The sequence below is a fragment of the Paroedura picta genome, chromosome 9 (genome assembly GCF_049243985.1).
Source record: "Paroedura picta isolate Pp20150507F chromosome 9, Ppicta_v3.0, whole genome shotgun sequence".
Lineage (NCBI taxonomy): Eukaryota > Metazoa > Chordata > Lepidosauria > Squamata > Gekkonidae > Paroedura > Paroedura picta.
Window position 1 is genome coordinate 10,846,235 of NC_135377.1, and position 17,054 is coordinate 10,863,288.

Sequence of the window (17,054 nt, forward strand, 5' to 3'; positions counted from 1 at the left end):
CAAGCCTGCATTCGTGTTCCCTTATTTAGGTTCAGAGCACAGGAGAGGGAGAAGCACAGAGATACTTTGATCATGCACTTACTCTGCGAAACACTATCCTCTTTCTGAGGCACAATAAGGACCTGGTGGCTCAAGTTACTCAGCCTGAACAACCCAACAACGGTACAATGAAAACATCTCTATTTTCGGGGAAGCTATTTACTCATTTTTATGATCTGTAATGATGGAAATGCTATTACCAATTTTGGGTGTAATTGAAAGTATAGCCGTCAAGAGCAGAGATTTCTTTTATATCCCTTTCTTTACTTGTCTTTACTTTGTTGTTATTGCTATTGTTTTAGGTTTGCATTGGTCAGTCTGTGGAGTTCTTTTAGGTTTGCATTAGGTTTGCATTGGTCAGTCCTAGTGTATGTTATTCCAATGACAACAGCTGACTGTGAGGTCAGAAATGTTAGTGTTCTCAGTCAAATGGTCGACAGGCAAGACTTTTTGTGCTCTAGGTCAGGGGTAGTCAACCTGTGGTCCTCCAGATGTTCATGGACTACAATTCCCAGGAGCCCCTGTCAGCAAATGCTGGCAGGGGCTCCTGGGAATTGTAGTCCATGAACATCTGGAGGACCACAGGTTGACTACCCCTGCTCTAGGTAAAAATATCCTATTTTAAAAGGTCTCAAGGCTATTAAACATGGATAACTTTCTACCTTAAATTATGGAGGGATGTGTTGTGTAAATTGTTGCCCCAAAATATATTCACTTCTACTATAAAGGTCCGTCACTAGAATAAAGATTTGTGAAACTGGTTTCCCGGGACGGTCTAGAAGGTCCCTCACCACTGGGGATAGGCATAAAGCAAATCTTTTTGGTTCACGGCTTGTGACAGAACCACAAATTGATACAATGTTTTGCAAACTGAACTGGTTTGTGAGCCCTTTAAACCCCTGCTTTCTACTCCTTGCAGCTCTTTGCAGGGAGCAAAAAGCAAGGGGTTACCAAGCATCTATAAAAGCCCTGCTTTCTGCTTCTTCATGAACTGCATCATAATTCATGGAAGTTCATTGTGGTTCTTTAGTATAGCAAACCACAAACCAGCCCAAAGTTAGTTCATCAGCCAGTTCATGCCCATCCCTGCTTACCATGCCACATGGCGGTTGCCTTCAACCACAAAAAAAGTCTGTGAAATGGAGCCAGGGACTCCCTGTTGAAGAAACACAGTGAGGAGTCTTGTTGGGCTCATCTGAAGTTGCCCTTTCAATCTTAACCTGCATGTTTTATGCTTTAATAAAGCTGGTGGTCAAGGTTCATAGAGAGCCGCAGCACAATATATATGGGAGGACAATGGAGCATTATGGGTCATCAGGTTTTATTGTATTTTAATTAACTAGAATTTTAATATTGCAAACTGCCCCAAGCCTTCCCACAGAAGGGAACAGCCTGTACATTTACTGAATAAATAAATGTGAGCTACTTACAGGTCCACAGAGTAGAGAAAGATGGAGTGTGAAGGACATCAATAAAAATATTAATTGAAACAAAAGAACTTTCAACTATAGTTTTGGAAATGGTGGTTTAGCCTGCTGTTCAAAGTGGTGGTGGGGAGTTTTTAAAGAATCCCTCTAGGCATCCTTTGGGCACACTGGCAGTAATTTTTTAGATCCCATTATTTATTTATTTTATTTGCATGCTGCCACTCCCAGAACCAGCTAGCCCACAGCGGCTTGCAACATATGTTAAACCTGGCCAGGTGAGGGTGAGAGTGTGCGACTGGCTTCAGGGCAGCCAGGGAGTGTCCACGACAGCGTGGAGATTTGAATCCGGGCCTCTCAGATCCTAGTCTGACCTAGTCAGTTCCAAATGTCTCCTTCTGGAACATAACTTTTCCTTTTTTTATGACTATGTGTGCTGAGTGAGATAATACGCTCGAACGGGTGTCCCTAACGAATAAAGCGTCTTTAAAGAATGAAGTTGATTTTAACATCCAAAGAGAAGTGCAAGAGAAGAGACCCCTCTAAATGTGTATTTCCCCCCTCCTCCTTTTCCCGTACCCTTTGCTGCTGTACATGTTCGTTCTCTATCTGTATTCCGAGTGACATTGTTGTTCACGTAGGTTTCCCCCTGGATTTGCTGCGCTGCGAAAGCTTGCTCGGCCTGGACCCGGCGACCTGCAGCAGAGTTCTGAACAAAAACTACACGCTGCTCGTCTCCATGGCTCCTCTCACCAACGAAATACGCCCCATCAGCAGCTGTACGCCTCAGGTAAAAAAAGAAATAAACAGAATGAAAGCTCAAACCTTGCACGGAATCCGAAAAGTGATTCGTAACGGACTGTCACAGTGGACTTTATATGAGCCTACCCTTGAAGACCATTTGGAGGCTGCTGGTCGTTCACAACTCAGCAGCCTAATGGCTGACCAGAACTGGCCACCAAGGTCATATTTCCACTCTAAATTTCTTCTGTTTCTGTTTAGCGTCTGGGCTGTGTTCGGAATGCTGAGGTTTACCTTCAAAGGGTCTCAGATTAAGGTGTGACGTACAGCACCCCTTCCACATAGAAGCTCTCCTCTTGTTGGAACGTTTTTGAGTCCTTGTTCCATTATTTTTAACATTTATTTATTATTGGTTTTATAGACCTTTGCTCTCAGCCCGGCCGGCTCATGGTGGTTTGCATAAAAGCCAGATAAAAACCTCAGTACAATCAAAATTGGCAGGGGCAGTCAACAATCTACATCAGGGGTAGTCAAACTGCAGCCCTCCAGATGTCCATGGACTACAATTCCCAGGAGCCCCTGCCAGCAAATCCTGGCAGGGCCTTCTGGGGATTGTAGTCCATGGACATCTGGAAGGCCGCAGTTTTGACTACCCCTGATCTACATCCTCCATACCATCCCTCAACTCTTCCGATAACAGTCGCTGTTGCTCTGAGAGATGTCCACGGGGGCGATGGACTACAGAGGGAGGGACCTGAACTTACTACCCCAACATCAACCAAACACCTGGTGGAAGAGCTCCATCTTGCAGGCCCTGCGGAACCCAGAGAGTTCTGTCAGGGTCCTCAGCTCTTTCGAGAGCTCATTCCACCCGGTTGGGGCCAGGACATGATAAATATGGTGGGATAATACAAGCAGCAATAGTGTGTTCACAGTTCTTTTGCCTTTATTAAAGTATCTTTCTCAACCATTCTGTGATAGTATAGCCTTCTTATGTATAACACTAGAAAATAAGCCCGCTGTAATCCAAATACAGCAGGCTCTAGGGAGGCTGTGGAGGTAGAGGTGCCAGCGGGGCCAGAGCACCGAGGCCAGGTGTTGGCCATCTGGGGAGGCGGCAGCGAGTAATCCTGGCCCACCCCCCGGCCCGTGGCTTACCGGAGTGCGTGCGCAAGGCAGGAAGCGGAGGCAGCCGGGCTGGAGGGCAGGAGAGAGCTGATTACTGGAGTCTGGAGCCGCTCAGGGCAGCCCGTTGTTGGTTGCGGCCGCGCCCGCGCATCGAGCCGCACCCGGCTCGGATCGGGCCGCGCCCGGAAGCCACGCCCGCGGATCGGGCCGCGCCCGGAAGCCACGCCCGCGGATCGGGCCGTGCCCGGAAGCCACGCCCGCGGATCGGGCCGCGCGGGCACGGCCTGCACGGGCGCAGCCCGGCCCTGATTCCCTCTCCCCGCCCTCTCGCAGTAAGTAGCTTCCCGGGCCACAAGCTTGCGGCCTGGGAAGTTTTTTACTGCGGGGGGGGGCGGGGAGAGGGAGCTGCGGCCCGGCGCCATGGCCTTCGTGACCCGGCGCCGGGCTGCGGCCCGCAGGTTGGGGACCACTGCTATAGACGGCGAGCCAGGTAATGTTGCTTTTCGGGTTTTTTTTTCTTTTTTATGTCGGTGTCTCCCCGGAGGTTTCCATAGCGGCCATGTGGGCTGGGAGCCCCCAGGGCGGCGGCTTAATGTGAGGAGCGCTAAGGAATGGGGCTTTTCGTCTGTTGTTTTTTTTTTTTTATGTTGGTGTTTCCCCGGAGGTTTCTGTTGGGGCCATGCGGGCTGGCCTCTCGGGGCGTCAGGCCGGGGGCTCCCTAGCGGCCGGCCTTTTTTTTTTTTTTTTTTTATGTTGGTGTTTACCCGGAGGTTTCTGTTGTGGCCATGCGGGCTGGCCTCTCGGGGCGTCAGGCCGGCGGCAAAGAAGCAACTGCGAGCCGCGCTGTGCGCGGCTCGCAATTGCTCGGGGCTGGGAATTGGAGGGACCAATCGGCAGGCGCTTTGCGCCTGCCGATTGGTCCCTCCGATTGTCTGTCCGGAGGAAGGGTCCAATCCGGACCCTTCCTCATCCCGGACACATCCCGCCTCAGAACGCCTTACCGTTTTATTTAGTCCGTGGCGCCCATGGCGCCACGGGCGGTGTTAAGATTAGCTTGGTGTAGTGGTTAAGAGCAGGGGGCCTTTTAATCTGGCAAGCTAGCTTTGATTCCCCAGTTCTCCACGTGCAGCCAGCTGGGTGACCTTGGGCTAGTCACAGTCTTGTTAGAGGTGTTCTCACAGAGCACTTCTGTTTGAGCTCTCTCAGCCCCACTTTTACCTCACAGGATGTTTGTTATGCAGAGAGAAAAGGGAGGCAATTATAAGTCGCTTTGAGACTTTCGGGCAGTGAAAAGCGGGGTATAAAAACCAACTCTTTTTTTAAAAAACCAAGAAACTTGTGGCAGGGTATGTGCTTTTGTGAGTCACTGCTCACTTTCACAAAAACTCACACTGTGTTGCAAATTGTCATTATTTTTAATGTTTCCGCAGCACATTGGACCATCCATTCCAGAAGTTAGCTCAGTGTGGTTCAAGCTCTATATTTATCACATCACTGGCCAAGGACCCCCGTCCCTTTTGCTGTCTAAAGGAACAAGACTTCGAAAACTTCCAGATATTTTCCAGGCAAGTGGTTCATATTTGAAGGGAACTGAAGTCTTCTGTAATCGTACTGATCCTGAACTTGTTAGTTCTGCAGCCTTTGTGCACATGGGTGGAAGTTGCCAATTTTCCCAGAATGTTTAGTTAGTGTTGAAGTATCTGAGATCCAACCCAGGATAGAAGACTTCAGGCGCCTTCCTCTTAAGTTCAGATAGCAACATCTTTAACATGCTTTAGTCAGCTTGACTAAACAATACGAGAAAATGCAATGCATTCAGAATGAGAATGCAAACACTACACTGACAATAGCTGTTTTTTTAAGGAAAGTAGTTGGTTTTCCTTCTTTTAACAGATTCAGATAGTGGGAAATCTCATAGAGTCAAAATAGGAAATTCTAGAACTAGAAGATGGTACCAACATGGAACCATAGGGGAGAAAGATTATTTGCCTTACAAGGCATACTGTAAGGGCTTAACCAGGTAAGCTTCCCCATCCCCATCTGTCTTCCTGGCATTTTAATTTCCCCTGTAGCTGATATAGACTAGTACAACGATATAGACTAGATATCAGGAAAAAGTTTTTCACAGTCAGAGTAGTTCAGCAGTGGAATAGGCTGCCTAAGGAGGTGGTGAGCTCCCTCTCACTGGAAGTCTTCAAGCAAAGGCTGGATACACACTTTTCTTGGATGCTTTAGGATGCTTAGGGCTGATCCTGCGTTGAGCAGGGGGTTGGACTAGATGGCCTGTATGGCCCCTTCCAACTCTATGATTCTATGATTCTATGATGCTTAGCTACAATAAATGTCCCAGGCCTCCCAGTGGACCGCGTATATGCTTGGAGAGGAGCTGTGGCCATTCAGAGACAGAGCCATTCAGAAGGTACCAGGTTCAGTCCGCTGCCAGTCTCAGTAGGTTATATTGACCTTGACGGACTGACAGTCTAAGTCACTATAAGGCAGGTCCATGTGTTCACACAGATCATCAGCTTGTTCTCTGTGAATATTTGTTGGTGAGGTCCTTTCAGATTTATGTGTGCTAGTGTAAACTGACATTGCTAATAGCTAACTTCACATCACAAACTAGTATAAGAACATAGGAAGAGTCCTGCTGGATCAAACCAATGGTTCATCTAGTCCAACAACCTGTCTCACAGAGTGGCCAACCAGTTCCTCTGGAGGGCCAACAACAGGGCAGAGAGGCCGAGGCCGAGGCCTTCCCCTGATAAGAATATTAGAAGAGCCCTGCTAGAACACACAAACGGTCCATCTAGTCCAGCATCCTGTCTCGCACAGAGGCCAACCAGTTCCTCTAGAGCAGGGGTAGTCAAACTGCGGCCCTCCAGATGTCCATGGACTACAATTCCCATGAGCCCCTGCCAGTGTTTGCTGGCAGGGGCGCATGGGGATTGTAGTCCATGGACATCTGGAGGGCCGCAGTTTGACTACCCCTGCTCTAGAGGGCCAACAACAGGGCATAAAGACCAAGATCTTCCCTTGATGTTGCCTCCTAATTTTAGGTTGGCATGTCTTTAACAGTCTACCACCTGGTAGATACACTGGTATTTTGTATTCAGACAAAACATGCAGTTATGACCTTAATCACATTGAATCTATTGACCACATACATTTAAGCTGCCCTGAATTTTTAAAACACTAGATTTTGGGCTGCTGGGTTGAATGATAAGGAAAAGAAAAGAAAAAATGAAATATATGTATATCTTCATAGCCCTGTTTGCAGATGGAGAAGAGCCTTTCCAATAACAGATGTGACCTGTTTAAACCAGATTGTTGTGTTTTTCTCTCCTCCCATCCAGGGTTATGATCGCTTATTAATAACGTCATGGGGGCACGACCCAGGAGTGGTCCCAACTTCAAACGTGCTCACCATGTTGAATGACGCTTTAACCCATTCCGCCGTTCTGATCCAGGTACTGAAATGCTCGTGTGCAGCAGGGCTTGAGTGCTATTTCTTGTGTTCATTTTGATTTCTGCTGAGCAGAAGGGAAGGGGGGGGTGAAATGCAATCAACACATTCTCCCTTGCATGGTTTGTAATAAGGTATTTTTAATGACTTCCTCAAGATGTGGAGCCAGCTACAAAATGTCAGGGAGTGAGGTCATGCGTAGCTCTAATGCTGATTTGTCAACATTTCAGGCAGAAGCTAGGTTTAAATTGGCCTTTCCCAACTTTTTTACCACTGAAAAACTCCTGAAACATTCTTCAGGCTCTGCAAAACTCCCAAAGTTGAGCAATCATGCAGAATATTGTTGGGAAGCATCGCTGTGTACATGCCCACCTGGGACCCCTCCTCTTCCCACCCCCTCCAAGGCCCATCATTGACCGTTTTGGGAGAGGTAGGGCAGGTCAGTCTGACCATATATGTTCATATCTCCTGATAAATGTTTAACACATTTTTAAAAATTTATTAAAATTAATTAACCCCCACTCATTTGAGAAAGCCTTCCAAGGCCATCAAGAAATTCCAGGATTTCACGAAACCCTTTTTGAGAAAACCAGAGAGCCCCGGAGGGTCTTTCCACTTGGCAGTATTTTCCTGTTTAGCCTTAAAATGGATTTCTGAGACAGGCCCAAGTTAGTGAAAGATGAAACTCTGGTGGTCTCATATCCACATAGTTCCGTGGCACAGCAAGGACTAGAAACACTGGGAATTGTCTTTAAAAAGAGTTGTGGCTTGCTTGACCCTCCACTCTTGCCTTGCTTTTAGGGGCACGGAATGCTCGGGATCGGGGAGACGGTTCATATGCCATTCCCATTTGATGAAGCGGAACAGCAAGGAGGTAACTGACATGGAAGGGGAGGGATGTCTGGCTGCAATTTAAACCTATGCTACTTTGTTTTTATTTATTTCTTATATTAACATATATAAATATATATAATATAATATACTTGGTTCAAGTCCCAACGAATATAATATACTTGGTTCAAGTCCAGAATCCCACTATCCTAGTGAGTGGGGTTGCTCATGTCAGAGATGCAGAAAACCTGCACGCTTCTACACAGATCAGGAGGTTGTCCAGTAATGCAAGAAAAGCAAACTTTGGGGCAAAAGAAAAAGAACACCTCCCCTTTAGATGGCCTGGTGAGCACGACCCATACTCTTGGAATGCTGAAAAGTGAATCGGTAAGAGCAGCGTGTCCCAGCCTGTAGATCAGGATGCAGAAGTGGATGACGAAGCCTCAGCAAGTGGGCTGAAGGCCAGTGGTCCTGGGTCCAGATGTTTAGCCATTGGTTCTGGTCCGACCTTCTGTGGCAACAGAAAACCACTCTGCTTCATGTTCTATATGACAGCCCTTCATGTATTATCATATTACCTCTTTGTTGCCTTCTCTCCAGGCTAAACAGACCAAGCTCCCTCAACCTGTCTTCATATGACTTGGTCTCCAAATCCCCCTTTTTTGGAGTCTTGGTTTCTCAAAAACAATTGGTTATCCTCTATGGAAAGTGGGACGCTTAGCTAGATGGGGGCCAAGGTCATAGTTTGCCTAGGGCACCAACATACTTTGAGCCAGCTTTGGATGGGTCACCATACCAACTGGATTTGGAGTTGTGCATCACCAATACCAAAAGGCCAGGAACCACAGAGGGAACAGACAGGGGTGGCCTGATGGTTCTGCTGAAGCCCATGGTAACTGCCCAGGCACCTACTTGAAACTTTCTCTGCCCTCTCTTCTGTTGTTGTGTGTCTCCTGTGTTTCTGTACAAAGAAATAAACACCAAGGTTTCCTCTGCTCAACCTGGCGCCAAGGGGTCATCAAGCGGTTTATTCCAGTGACATGCCTTTAGGTGCCATTCTCTCGGAATGAAGAATATGTACATTATTTTGCATTTTCTAGAATTTTCCCGCGTCAACATGGGTACCCATAGAGCACTGCGGACTTTAAGGGAAAAGATGGATCTGCAACACTTTTGTGGCTACATCACAATGCTGAACTCTTCCAGTCATCAAGTACACCGAAAGCTGAGTGACGCTTCTGATGGGAAAGGTTGGTTGGTCGGCAGTCAGTCATAGAGGCAGAATTTGGTGGCCTTGGTAGCATTTGAACCGGCACTAGTCCTTCAGCACCAGTTTGGTGTAGCGGTTAAGAGCGAGGGCCTCTAATCTGGAAAGCTGGGTCAGATTCCCCATTCCTCCACTTGCAGCTGGCTAGTCACAGTTCTGTAAGAGCTGTTCTCACAGAGCAGTTCTGTCAGAGCTCTCTCAGCCCCACCTACCTCACTGCGTGTCTGTTGTGGGGAGAGGAAGGGAAAGCTATTGTAAGCTGCTTTGAATCTCCTTTGGGTTGTGAAACGTGGGGTATTATCCAAAGCAGGGTCACATAATGAAAGCATACCATGCTGTTCATCTGCCAGGACAGCATTCCCCAGCATGGCACATGCCAGTGCATTAACCTGGCACCTGTTTGCTTCTTGAGTCTTGGGGATAAAGTCCAAAGGTCTCAGATGGACCGGGAAAACCAGAGAGCTTTGGGGTCATTGCCTACCGGCTTACTGATGTGAAAATTGTTGAGTTCATCTTGGACAGGCATTGTCTGTCCTCAGCTTGACCATAAACACAGATTTCCCGATGTCTCTCTGGGATGGTGAATCTTCATGGAGAACCCCTTCCCTTTCTTTGAAGCCAAACAGCATCTCTTTCCCCGAAAGCAAAAAGCTGGTCTTAGCTTTCCTCCACCTCCTCCGTTGCAGGACGTGCTTCAGAAAAGCCACAGGCAGGTTCCACTTGGGGAGACTCTTTCCCAAGACCTTGGTTTGGCGCCTCCTGATATTTCAGGGAACCTTCCACCCCAACACTGTGACAGACTCTATGATTTTCCACATCCCCTCCACTATTTTGCAGTGGAGTCCTAAAAGCAACAGCCTGTTCAATGAGGTTGCCCCCCCCCTGAAGGAGACATAGCTAAAAAGCCACACGTGCCAGGCCCCCAGATAAGCGCCACCTTCTCTGCACGCACAGGTACGGCCGAGAATGCAGTCTGATTCCGCTGCATCACAACTGGCCTTTCTCTTTCCCCCCAGGTGAGCCGGAGCTGGCGCTGGGCTCAGATGTAAATGGGAGCACGGAATCGTTTGAGATGGTCATCGAAGAGCCACCCATGGATCCTGCAGGAAAGCAGAGTCCTGAAGGTAATCGAGTGGGGGGTTTCTTCCTGCATGGAAGAAAGGACACCAAAGGCTCAGTTTCTGGAGGAATGCTATGGCTTGAATGCTGTAACTGTACAAGAAGGCAGTGTGCCCCTGGGTTAATTGGAAGCTCTTTTTGTCAGTTCGGCCTCATCTGTTCTTTGCCCTTTCTGCAGTCCCCACCACAGAACTGGAATGGGTTCCCTTGGAGCTCTGCTTTGGCATTCCACTCTTCAGCTCTGAATTAAACCGGAAAGTCTGCCGAAAAATTGCCAGCCACGGGCTGTGTAGCAAAGACAGGTGAGGTTTTGTTTGACCGCCGCTTCCCTCTGAGGATCCTTTGGCATAGAGGGAGAAGGGGAAGGCGGAAACACTATTCGCTCGGCATAGTAATGTGGGTCTCATGAAACATTTAGGTGACCATTTTAATATTTTTCTTTGTTTTCTTTGGACAGCCTGAAAAAATTATTACATTCCAGTAGAAAACTTTCTCTACAGATCCTTAGCTTTGTTCATTCATTCCAGGTAAAATATGTAAGAATCATATATGCATTCTTTGTTTTGGCATTTGCACACAACTTCCTCTTTTAAAAAAAAATACAAGTGCATCGGGGCAGTAAATGTTACGGGATTGGCTTTCATGGCTTCCCCCCTAACCGCCCATTTTCTCTTTGCTGATCTGAGTCCCTGCCTTAGGGTCTAGCTAGTACCCTGTGCCAGGAGTGTTACCTGTCCCCTTCTCTTCCAGCAGTGCTGTGTATGCAAACATCCGTCTCCCCTTTCAGTTTCACTTGATCTTCCTTTGGCCCCTCTCTACCCTGTTTGACGAGTCTCTTTCGATACCTTTGGCTTGTTTGCTGTGATGTCACAGAAGGCCCATGACACAATGGAGGCAGCTGTTAAGTCTGCTGAGCTTAGAAAGGCTGCCTGTGGCATGAGAGAACCTGCGTGCTGCTGCCAGGCATCTCGACCTTGCTGGTTGCTTTACCCACATCAACTCTGGAGGTGGTGGGTTCTCCAACTTTGGAGATTTTTAAACAGAGGCTGGATAGCCATCAAACAGAGAAGCTGATTCTGTGAAGATTCAGGGGGCTGGCAGGTTGCAGTGGATGAGCGAGAGGGTTGGGAGCTCACCACCACCTTAAGTAGCTGAATCCATTGCTGAACTACTCTGACAATGAAAAAAAAATTCCCGATATCTAGCTGGTACCATTCTAATTTAAAGCCATTACTGCAGGTCCTCTCCTCTGCAGCCAACAGGAACCACTCCCTGCCCTCATCCAATTGACAACCTCTCAGATCCTTCAAGAGAGCCATCATGTCCCCTCTCAACCTCCTCTTCTCCAGGCTCCACATTCCCAAGTCCCTCAGCCTTTCCTCACAGGGCTTGGTCCCCAGACCCCGGATCATCCTCACTGTTCTCCTCTGTAACTTCTCAATTTTGTCCACATCGTTTTTGAGGTGAGGCCTCCAAAACTGCACCCAGACCCAGTCGGGCCTGACCATGTTTATAAGACAGTGATTCACTGAGGCAGTGGACTAGGATCAGAAGACGACAGGCATGCATGGAACCCAGTCGCATGAGTCTGTAAAAGGCCCATGCCCCATTCAACGAAAACATGGCCGTGTGCTTATGGCAAGGTTCTGAGTTCCTATCTCTAGTGCCGAGAAACTTTGGTCCAAGAGACTGAAGGTGGCAGGGGAGAAAGAGAGGAGCAGCAAGCCCCATGCTAGATTCTTGGTCACTGGGGAGAGGCTACATCAATATAAGGAGCTTTGAGAGGGCCTGTGATGGACTGCACCAATAGATGCATCTCCTCCCCTAACCTCTTTGTGCCCTCCCCCAAACATAAAATGGCCAGAAGAACAAGGGGATTTTCAGTGCCTTTTGTCCTACAAAAAACTTCCACTGAGAGGTCTGAACTAGCTGGGAAAGTCCAGACTTTCAACTAGTTGTTGGCCCGAAAAAGACATTACAGCCTGCATGGTGCAGTGCTTAAGAGTGGTGGCCTCTAATCTAGAGAGAACCAGGTTGGATTCCCACTCCTCCTCCACGTGCAGCCAACTGAGTCACCTTGGGCCATTCACGGTTCTTCCAGAACTCTCTCAGCCTTTCCTGCTTCAGAGAGTGTCTGTTGTGGGGAGAGGAAGGGTAGGCGATTGTAAGCCACTTTGGGACCCCTTCGGGTAGTAAAACGTGGGGTACAAAAAACCACCTCTTCTATCCTATTGTAACAAGCCGTCCCCCCCCCCTATGTTTTCCTCCCCCTCCTCAGGAAAGCATTTCAACAGTGGAGCTCCTCTCCGAGGCCAGCTTTTCTTCGAGTTTACTTTCTCTTCCCGCTGGCTCCGACACGGGGGTCCCGCTTCCCGCTAAGAACCTCATGTTCAAGGACGGTGTCTTATCAGAATGGAACGGACGGTCTCCTTCTTCTGTCCTCATCGCTGCCGTGCCCCAAGACCATCTGAAGTAGCACGAAGGGGGGGGGGTCCGCCACGTGGTGTCCACAAGTCGCCGCCTTACTTCCCGGTAACCCACTGCGTCCAGCTGGACAGTGCCAACTTCAAAGGAGGGTACTGCTACCGTGGCACGGCCTCTGCCAACGATAGTGTTCCTAAAGCGTAGCGTGCACAACCTGGGGAGACGCATCCAGATTTGCCTTTCTGTTCGTTCCTGCATGTCTCGCTGCCACCGGAAGCTTTTCAGTTGTCGGCCCCGGAAGCTTTTCAGTTGTCAGCCCGTTTCCTCTTTCTATCTCGAGACGGCCTTGTCTTTCTATTATAACCGAGGGCACCCTCCGTAGGCTTTTCCGACCGCTGGATTTTTACACCGCCGCAGCAGATAACGGTACTTTTTGTATGTTAGTGATGTCGGCTTATTAAAAGAAAAACAAACCAAAAAAACAAAACAAAAAAAGCTAATTTTTAAAATTGTATTAACACACAACACTTTTTTTGGCATTTAGAAAGGCACAAGTGTTATTCAAATAGTATAACAAAAATATCTTGACTTGGGGAACGGGGTTCTGTATAATGCCGGGAGGATATGCTTGTTGAACTAGTGAGACAGAAGGCTGGGACATATTGGCATCCATGTGTTCATGGTTTTTAGATTTAATTTCAAGCTAAGTGATGCCTCATAAGGAAAACCTTTAGATTCAACTTTTTTTTGTTGTTCATCGTTGGGACCCTGCAAATATGTGGAGTCACAGCAGGGGTGAATGTGGTGCTGTCTGTACATACGGCCTTCGTTGTCTCGCTCCCTTTTGAGTGCTTAATATGTTTGCAGTACACCTGGAAACTTATAGGCCTTTGCTCCCCACGGCAGCAAAACCCAGTTAACCGAAAGCCAGCTCACACGTCCACTTCAACACCACTTAGCCATAAAGAGTTTTGGGTTTTTTGCACATGATGACTCCTGGCCCATGACCCGGTCAGTTGTGTGAATCCATCCTTTGACGCGGAATTCAACCGTCAACCATGCTGCCACCAGTAGCTGTGGAGTTGAATCATGCACACGGTTTCAGGCTGGCGTGGATTTCCAAGCACGTGTTGTGCGGCTTGTGGGAAACGGGCTGTGTGAAGTGAGCCGTAGGCTATCAAGCACAGGATGACTGATATGCTGCAACATATGTACACCACTGGATGCAATCTCCAGAAGTTCTGGCAGTTTGCAAGTTCTGTGGCATACTTCTGGCGACGGCATAGATGCAGTGCTTGAGGGATTTGTCCCACCCGTGACTGATGTTTTTATGGGACAAAATAAACACAGGTTACAGTTGCATTGGATCTTTTATGCAGGAATAGACAGAGACTTGATAAAACTCTGTGGAACCGTAAGCAGGGCAGGTATTACTTTGGATAGTTTAGGATACAGCCCTTTGGAAAGTTTCCAGTAGTGTTCTTGTATGGCTCCCAGTTAGGTTTGATTGGGGCTCGTGCCCATAGTATGAGGGTATCCTCTCCCCCCCCATGACAGCTGCAGTTAACTGAAGATAGTTGCATTTAATTCTTCCTAGCTTTTTCGAGAGTCCCTCCCTAGAAGGGCAGGGGACATGCACACAGTGTTTGTTGAGCAGCTGGCTTGGTATCATTTCTAAGAATTCTGGGCCACGCTTCTCTCGTTTCAGGGCCGTCTGTGCAGCTGTAACACAAAATCACAGCGGTACAAAGAGTTTAGGATATATGGTGTCAAATCAACGTGGTCTAAAATGTTTGAATTGGATTGGGAGGGCGGTTTTTTTGTAGAGTATTTTTGGAATAGGTTTGGGTTGTTTTCTTTTAAACTGCGCATTAACTGGCTTTTGTGATAGGAGTGTTTTTGGGACCAAGGACCCAGAGAACATCAAAGTGACATTCACAGTAGAAAACAGTCATAACAAATTCCTCTTTTTTTAATGTAGGGTAGAAACAAAGACTTTGTTGTCGTTGTTGAAAATTGGAAAAATGCATACAGTTTATTTTTTTAATTTTTATTGCTGGAAGTTGATTTCTCCTTTATTTCATTTTGCCTCTGTTTGTCGTTCAAGTTTGGAGTTCTTCTCCCCTTTCCCCCCATCCCTGACTTCATCCAAAAAGCGTGAATGACCAAGATGCTCACACGCACAGTGATGCACTAGCCATCTGTGCCCCCACTATGCTGCCATTGTCCTCCCTTCGCTTTATACGATATGCAACATCAAAATCCACCTAAGGGTCTGTCATGTCCACGTCGTTAATTTGTGACTAGGAAGACATATGTTTGTGTCATACTGGAGCTACAGCAGTGTCGCTTCACTGCCTTCTAATGTAAGGACCCTGGGATAGGCTAGTTCTTGAAACAGGTAGCAATCCGTAACCAGCTACTTCAAAATAGCCCATCTCACCCAAACAGCCTGGCCAGCTTCTGAGTAAGGGCAGCTGAATACGCAGAACTCTGGTTGGAGTTTTTCAAGGCACGAAAGTAAAGCCTTTGCTATTATCTGTAAATCGAGCCCCTGAAGCAGATCAGTAAAAGTGGTCTTAATCCTCAAGCAGGTTTCTCTGAATTCTGCTGACTACCTTCAGGATAGTTTCACCAACGGTGATCAATGTGCGTTGTTTTGCGACATGGTTAAAATAACAAGCAGTACTCCATGAGAGTCATCTCCTGCCTGAAGTGGAGCCAGTTTATATACCATCCATCTATCCAATTGCTGCTGCTCAGTAATCGGTGGTCAGAGTTTTCAGTGGAGTGGGGGCAGGGAGACCTTGCAAACCACATGGCCAGCCAAGATCTGGAGAGCTATATAGCTATGGTTGTCAGGGTGAGGATACCCTTTTCTTTAACAAAGCATGGCATGGTGTCCCAGGCCAACAGTTTTCTCTAGGAGTCCGTAAAATTTGGGCTGAAATTCCCACAAGATTCCCACAAGATTTTGTTGGGCTGAAATTCCCACAAGATTCTTCTTGAGTCGCTTTGTTGTTCTGGAACTGCCTCACATGGCGCTCCTCACCCAGGGAGGCTCTCCCGTCTTCGTTTCTCCTGCAGGTGGTCTTGAAGTCTCAATAAATGAGCCCTGCCACCATCTTGAATGTTGTGGTTCAAGTTGGATAGATGATGTAATCCAAAAATGGTAGAGCTCAAAGGCTGCATCTTAGACATTGATTTCTTCAAAGCCATCTTAGGAGTCCTGAAAGGTGAAGTGTGAATTGGTTATGGGGAACTGATTTTTGGTTGTTTTCCATAGGTGAGTTTGTTGGGGGGAGGGGACCATTTCAAGATGTATCACTGCCCCACTCTGCAGATATCCCATCCAAGGAAAAAAATAATAATAAGAAAAGGTGCAGAACGAATAGCTTAGTCACACACCGCAACGGATTCTTTTTGCCGCCTTTGCTTATATTTTAAGGTGTGATAATTAAATATACTGTGAACAAAGACACAAGCTATATTTAACCAAAAATTATAATCTGTTGAGCTTCATTGTGTGTTTCTTTTTCCAGCTGCTTTTGTTTAAAAAAAGAAAAGAAAAAATCAAGTTTGTGATGTTTGTTTTAGGCCTTAACATTTCACAAGTTGTCTGTGCGTTTCCTAATGAAAATGTATTTTGCTGCTCAAATTTGAGAATAAATGAGACATCTTTCAAGAGTATTTTTAACTGGACTCTCCGTGAAAGGATTTGGAAATTCTTCTGAACAGTTTTGCTGGAATTTACCCTAATTTTATGTATCTTCCTTCTCCACTGCTATAGGAGTCCAAATCTCCTCCATAGTTGGTCTCCTCTTCTTTCTCTCCTCCCCCCCCCCCATATATTTCTTTCCCCAAGACCATTTCTAAGATTGCTTTTACAGTTTTGAAACTTTTGAAGGGTCCCGCCCACAGCTCAAAAGCAACCTGGTTGCTTCCTTCTCTACTCTGACATTGTTGATAGTATGCAGTGAAATGTACAAAACCTGGCATTTGATTAAATTATTGGCACATGTAACATAAATGTTTACAAATAAAACTGTGTTGCTGGTCAGGATCTTTAGCGGAGAATGGCTTTCTTGTTCTATCACTGGAGATACTGTCGTCCTTCGATTAGTTTTTCATTGCTTGCGTTAACCGGCTCTGCTGAATAGCAGCACGTTGGATCCTACAAGGCACTTACAGAAGCAGATCACCTTCCTCTGGCATCCTCCTAAGAGCCCCAAAATCTAATGATGGAATTCAGGGGGGAGATGCCCAGCCTTTGTGATGTTTGCCTGTCCTCAACCAGGGCCAGGGCCTTTTTCACCCTGGCCCCCGCTGTCTGGTGAGAAGAGCTACCAGAAGAGCTAAGGGCCTTGCCAGGATTTATTTGATTTAGTTTACATTTCTGAGCCTCTTGTGGCGAGGGTGGTAAGACAGCAGAAATGCTGTCTGAAGCTGTCTGCCCATGAGGCTGGGAGTTCAATCCCAGCAGCCGGCTCAAGGTCGACTCAGCCTTCCATCCTTCCGAGGTCGGTAAAATGAGTACCCAGCTTGCTGGGGGGTAAACGGTAATGACTGGGGAAGGCACTGGCAAACCACCCCGTATTGAGTCTGCCATGAAAACGCT

The 17,054-nt window shown here is 47.2% G+C and overlaps 1 protein-coding gene across 2 annotated transcripts in view; it reads left to right on the top strand.

The window, feature by feature from the left end:
- Positions 1 to 16,499, top strand: part of FAM91A1 (family with sequence similarity 91 member A1) — a 36,453-nt gene extending 19,954 nt beyond the window's left edge. For both annotated transcript variants that reach the window (XM_077351553.1, XM_077351554.1), the window contains exons 15-24: positions 30 to 162; positions 2,105 to 2,253; positions 4,763 to 4,897; positions 6,686 to 6,799; positions 7,597 to 7,669; positions 8,727 to 8,876; positions 9,910 to 10,017; positions 10,191 to 10,314; positions 10,470 to 10,539; positions 12,291 to 16,499. In XM_077351553.1, the coding sequence (XP_077207668.1) occupies positions 30 to 162; positions 2,105 to 2,253; positions 4,763 to 4,897; positions 6,686 to 6,799; positions 7,597 to 7,669; positions 8,727 to 8,876; positions 9,910 to 10,017; positions 10,191 to 10,314; positions 10,470 to 10,539; positions 12,291 to 12,488 (1,254 nt within the window). In that variant the 3' untranslated portion in view covers positions 12,489 to 16,499. The remainder of the gene's footprint in view (positions 1 to 29; positions 163 to 2,104; positions 2,254 to 4,762; positions 4,898 to 6,685; positions 6,800 to 7,596; positions 7,670 to 8,726; positions 8,877 to 9,909; positions 10,018 to 10,190; positions 10,315 to 10,469; positions 10,540 to 12,290) is intronic.
- The last annotated feature ends 555 nt before the right edge of the window (positions 16,500 to 17,054 follow it).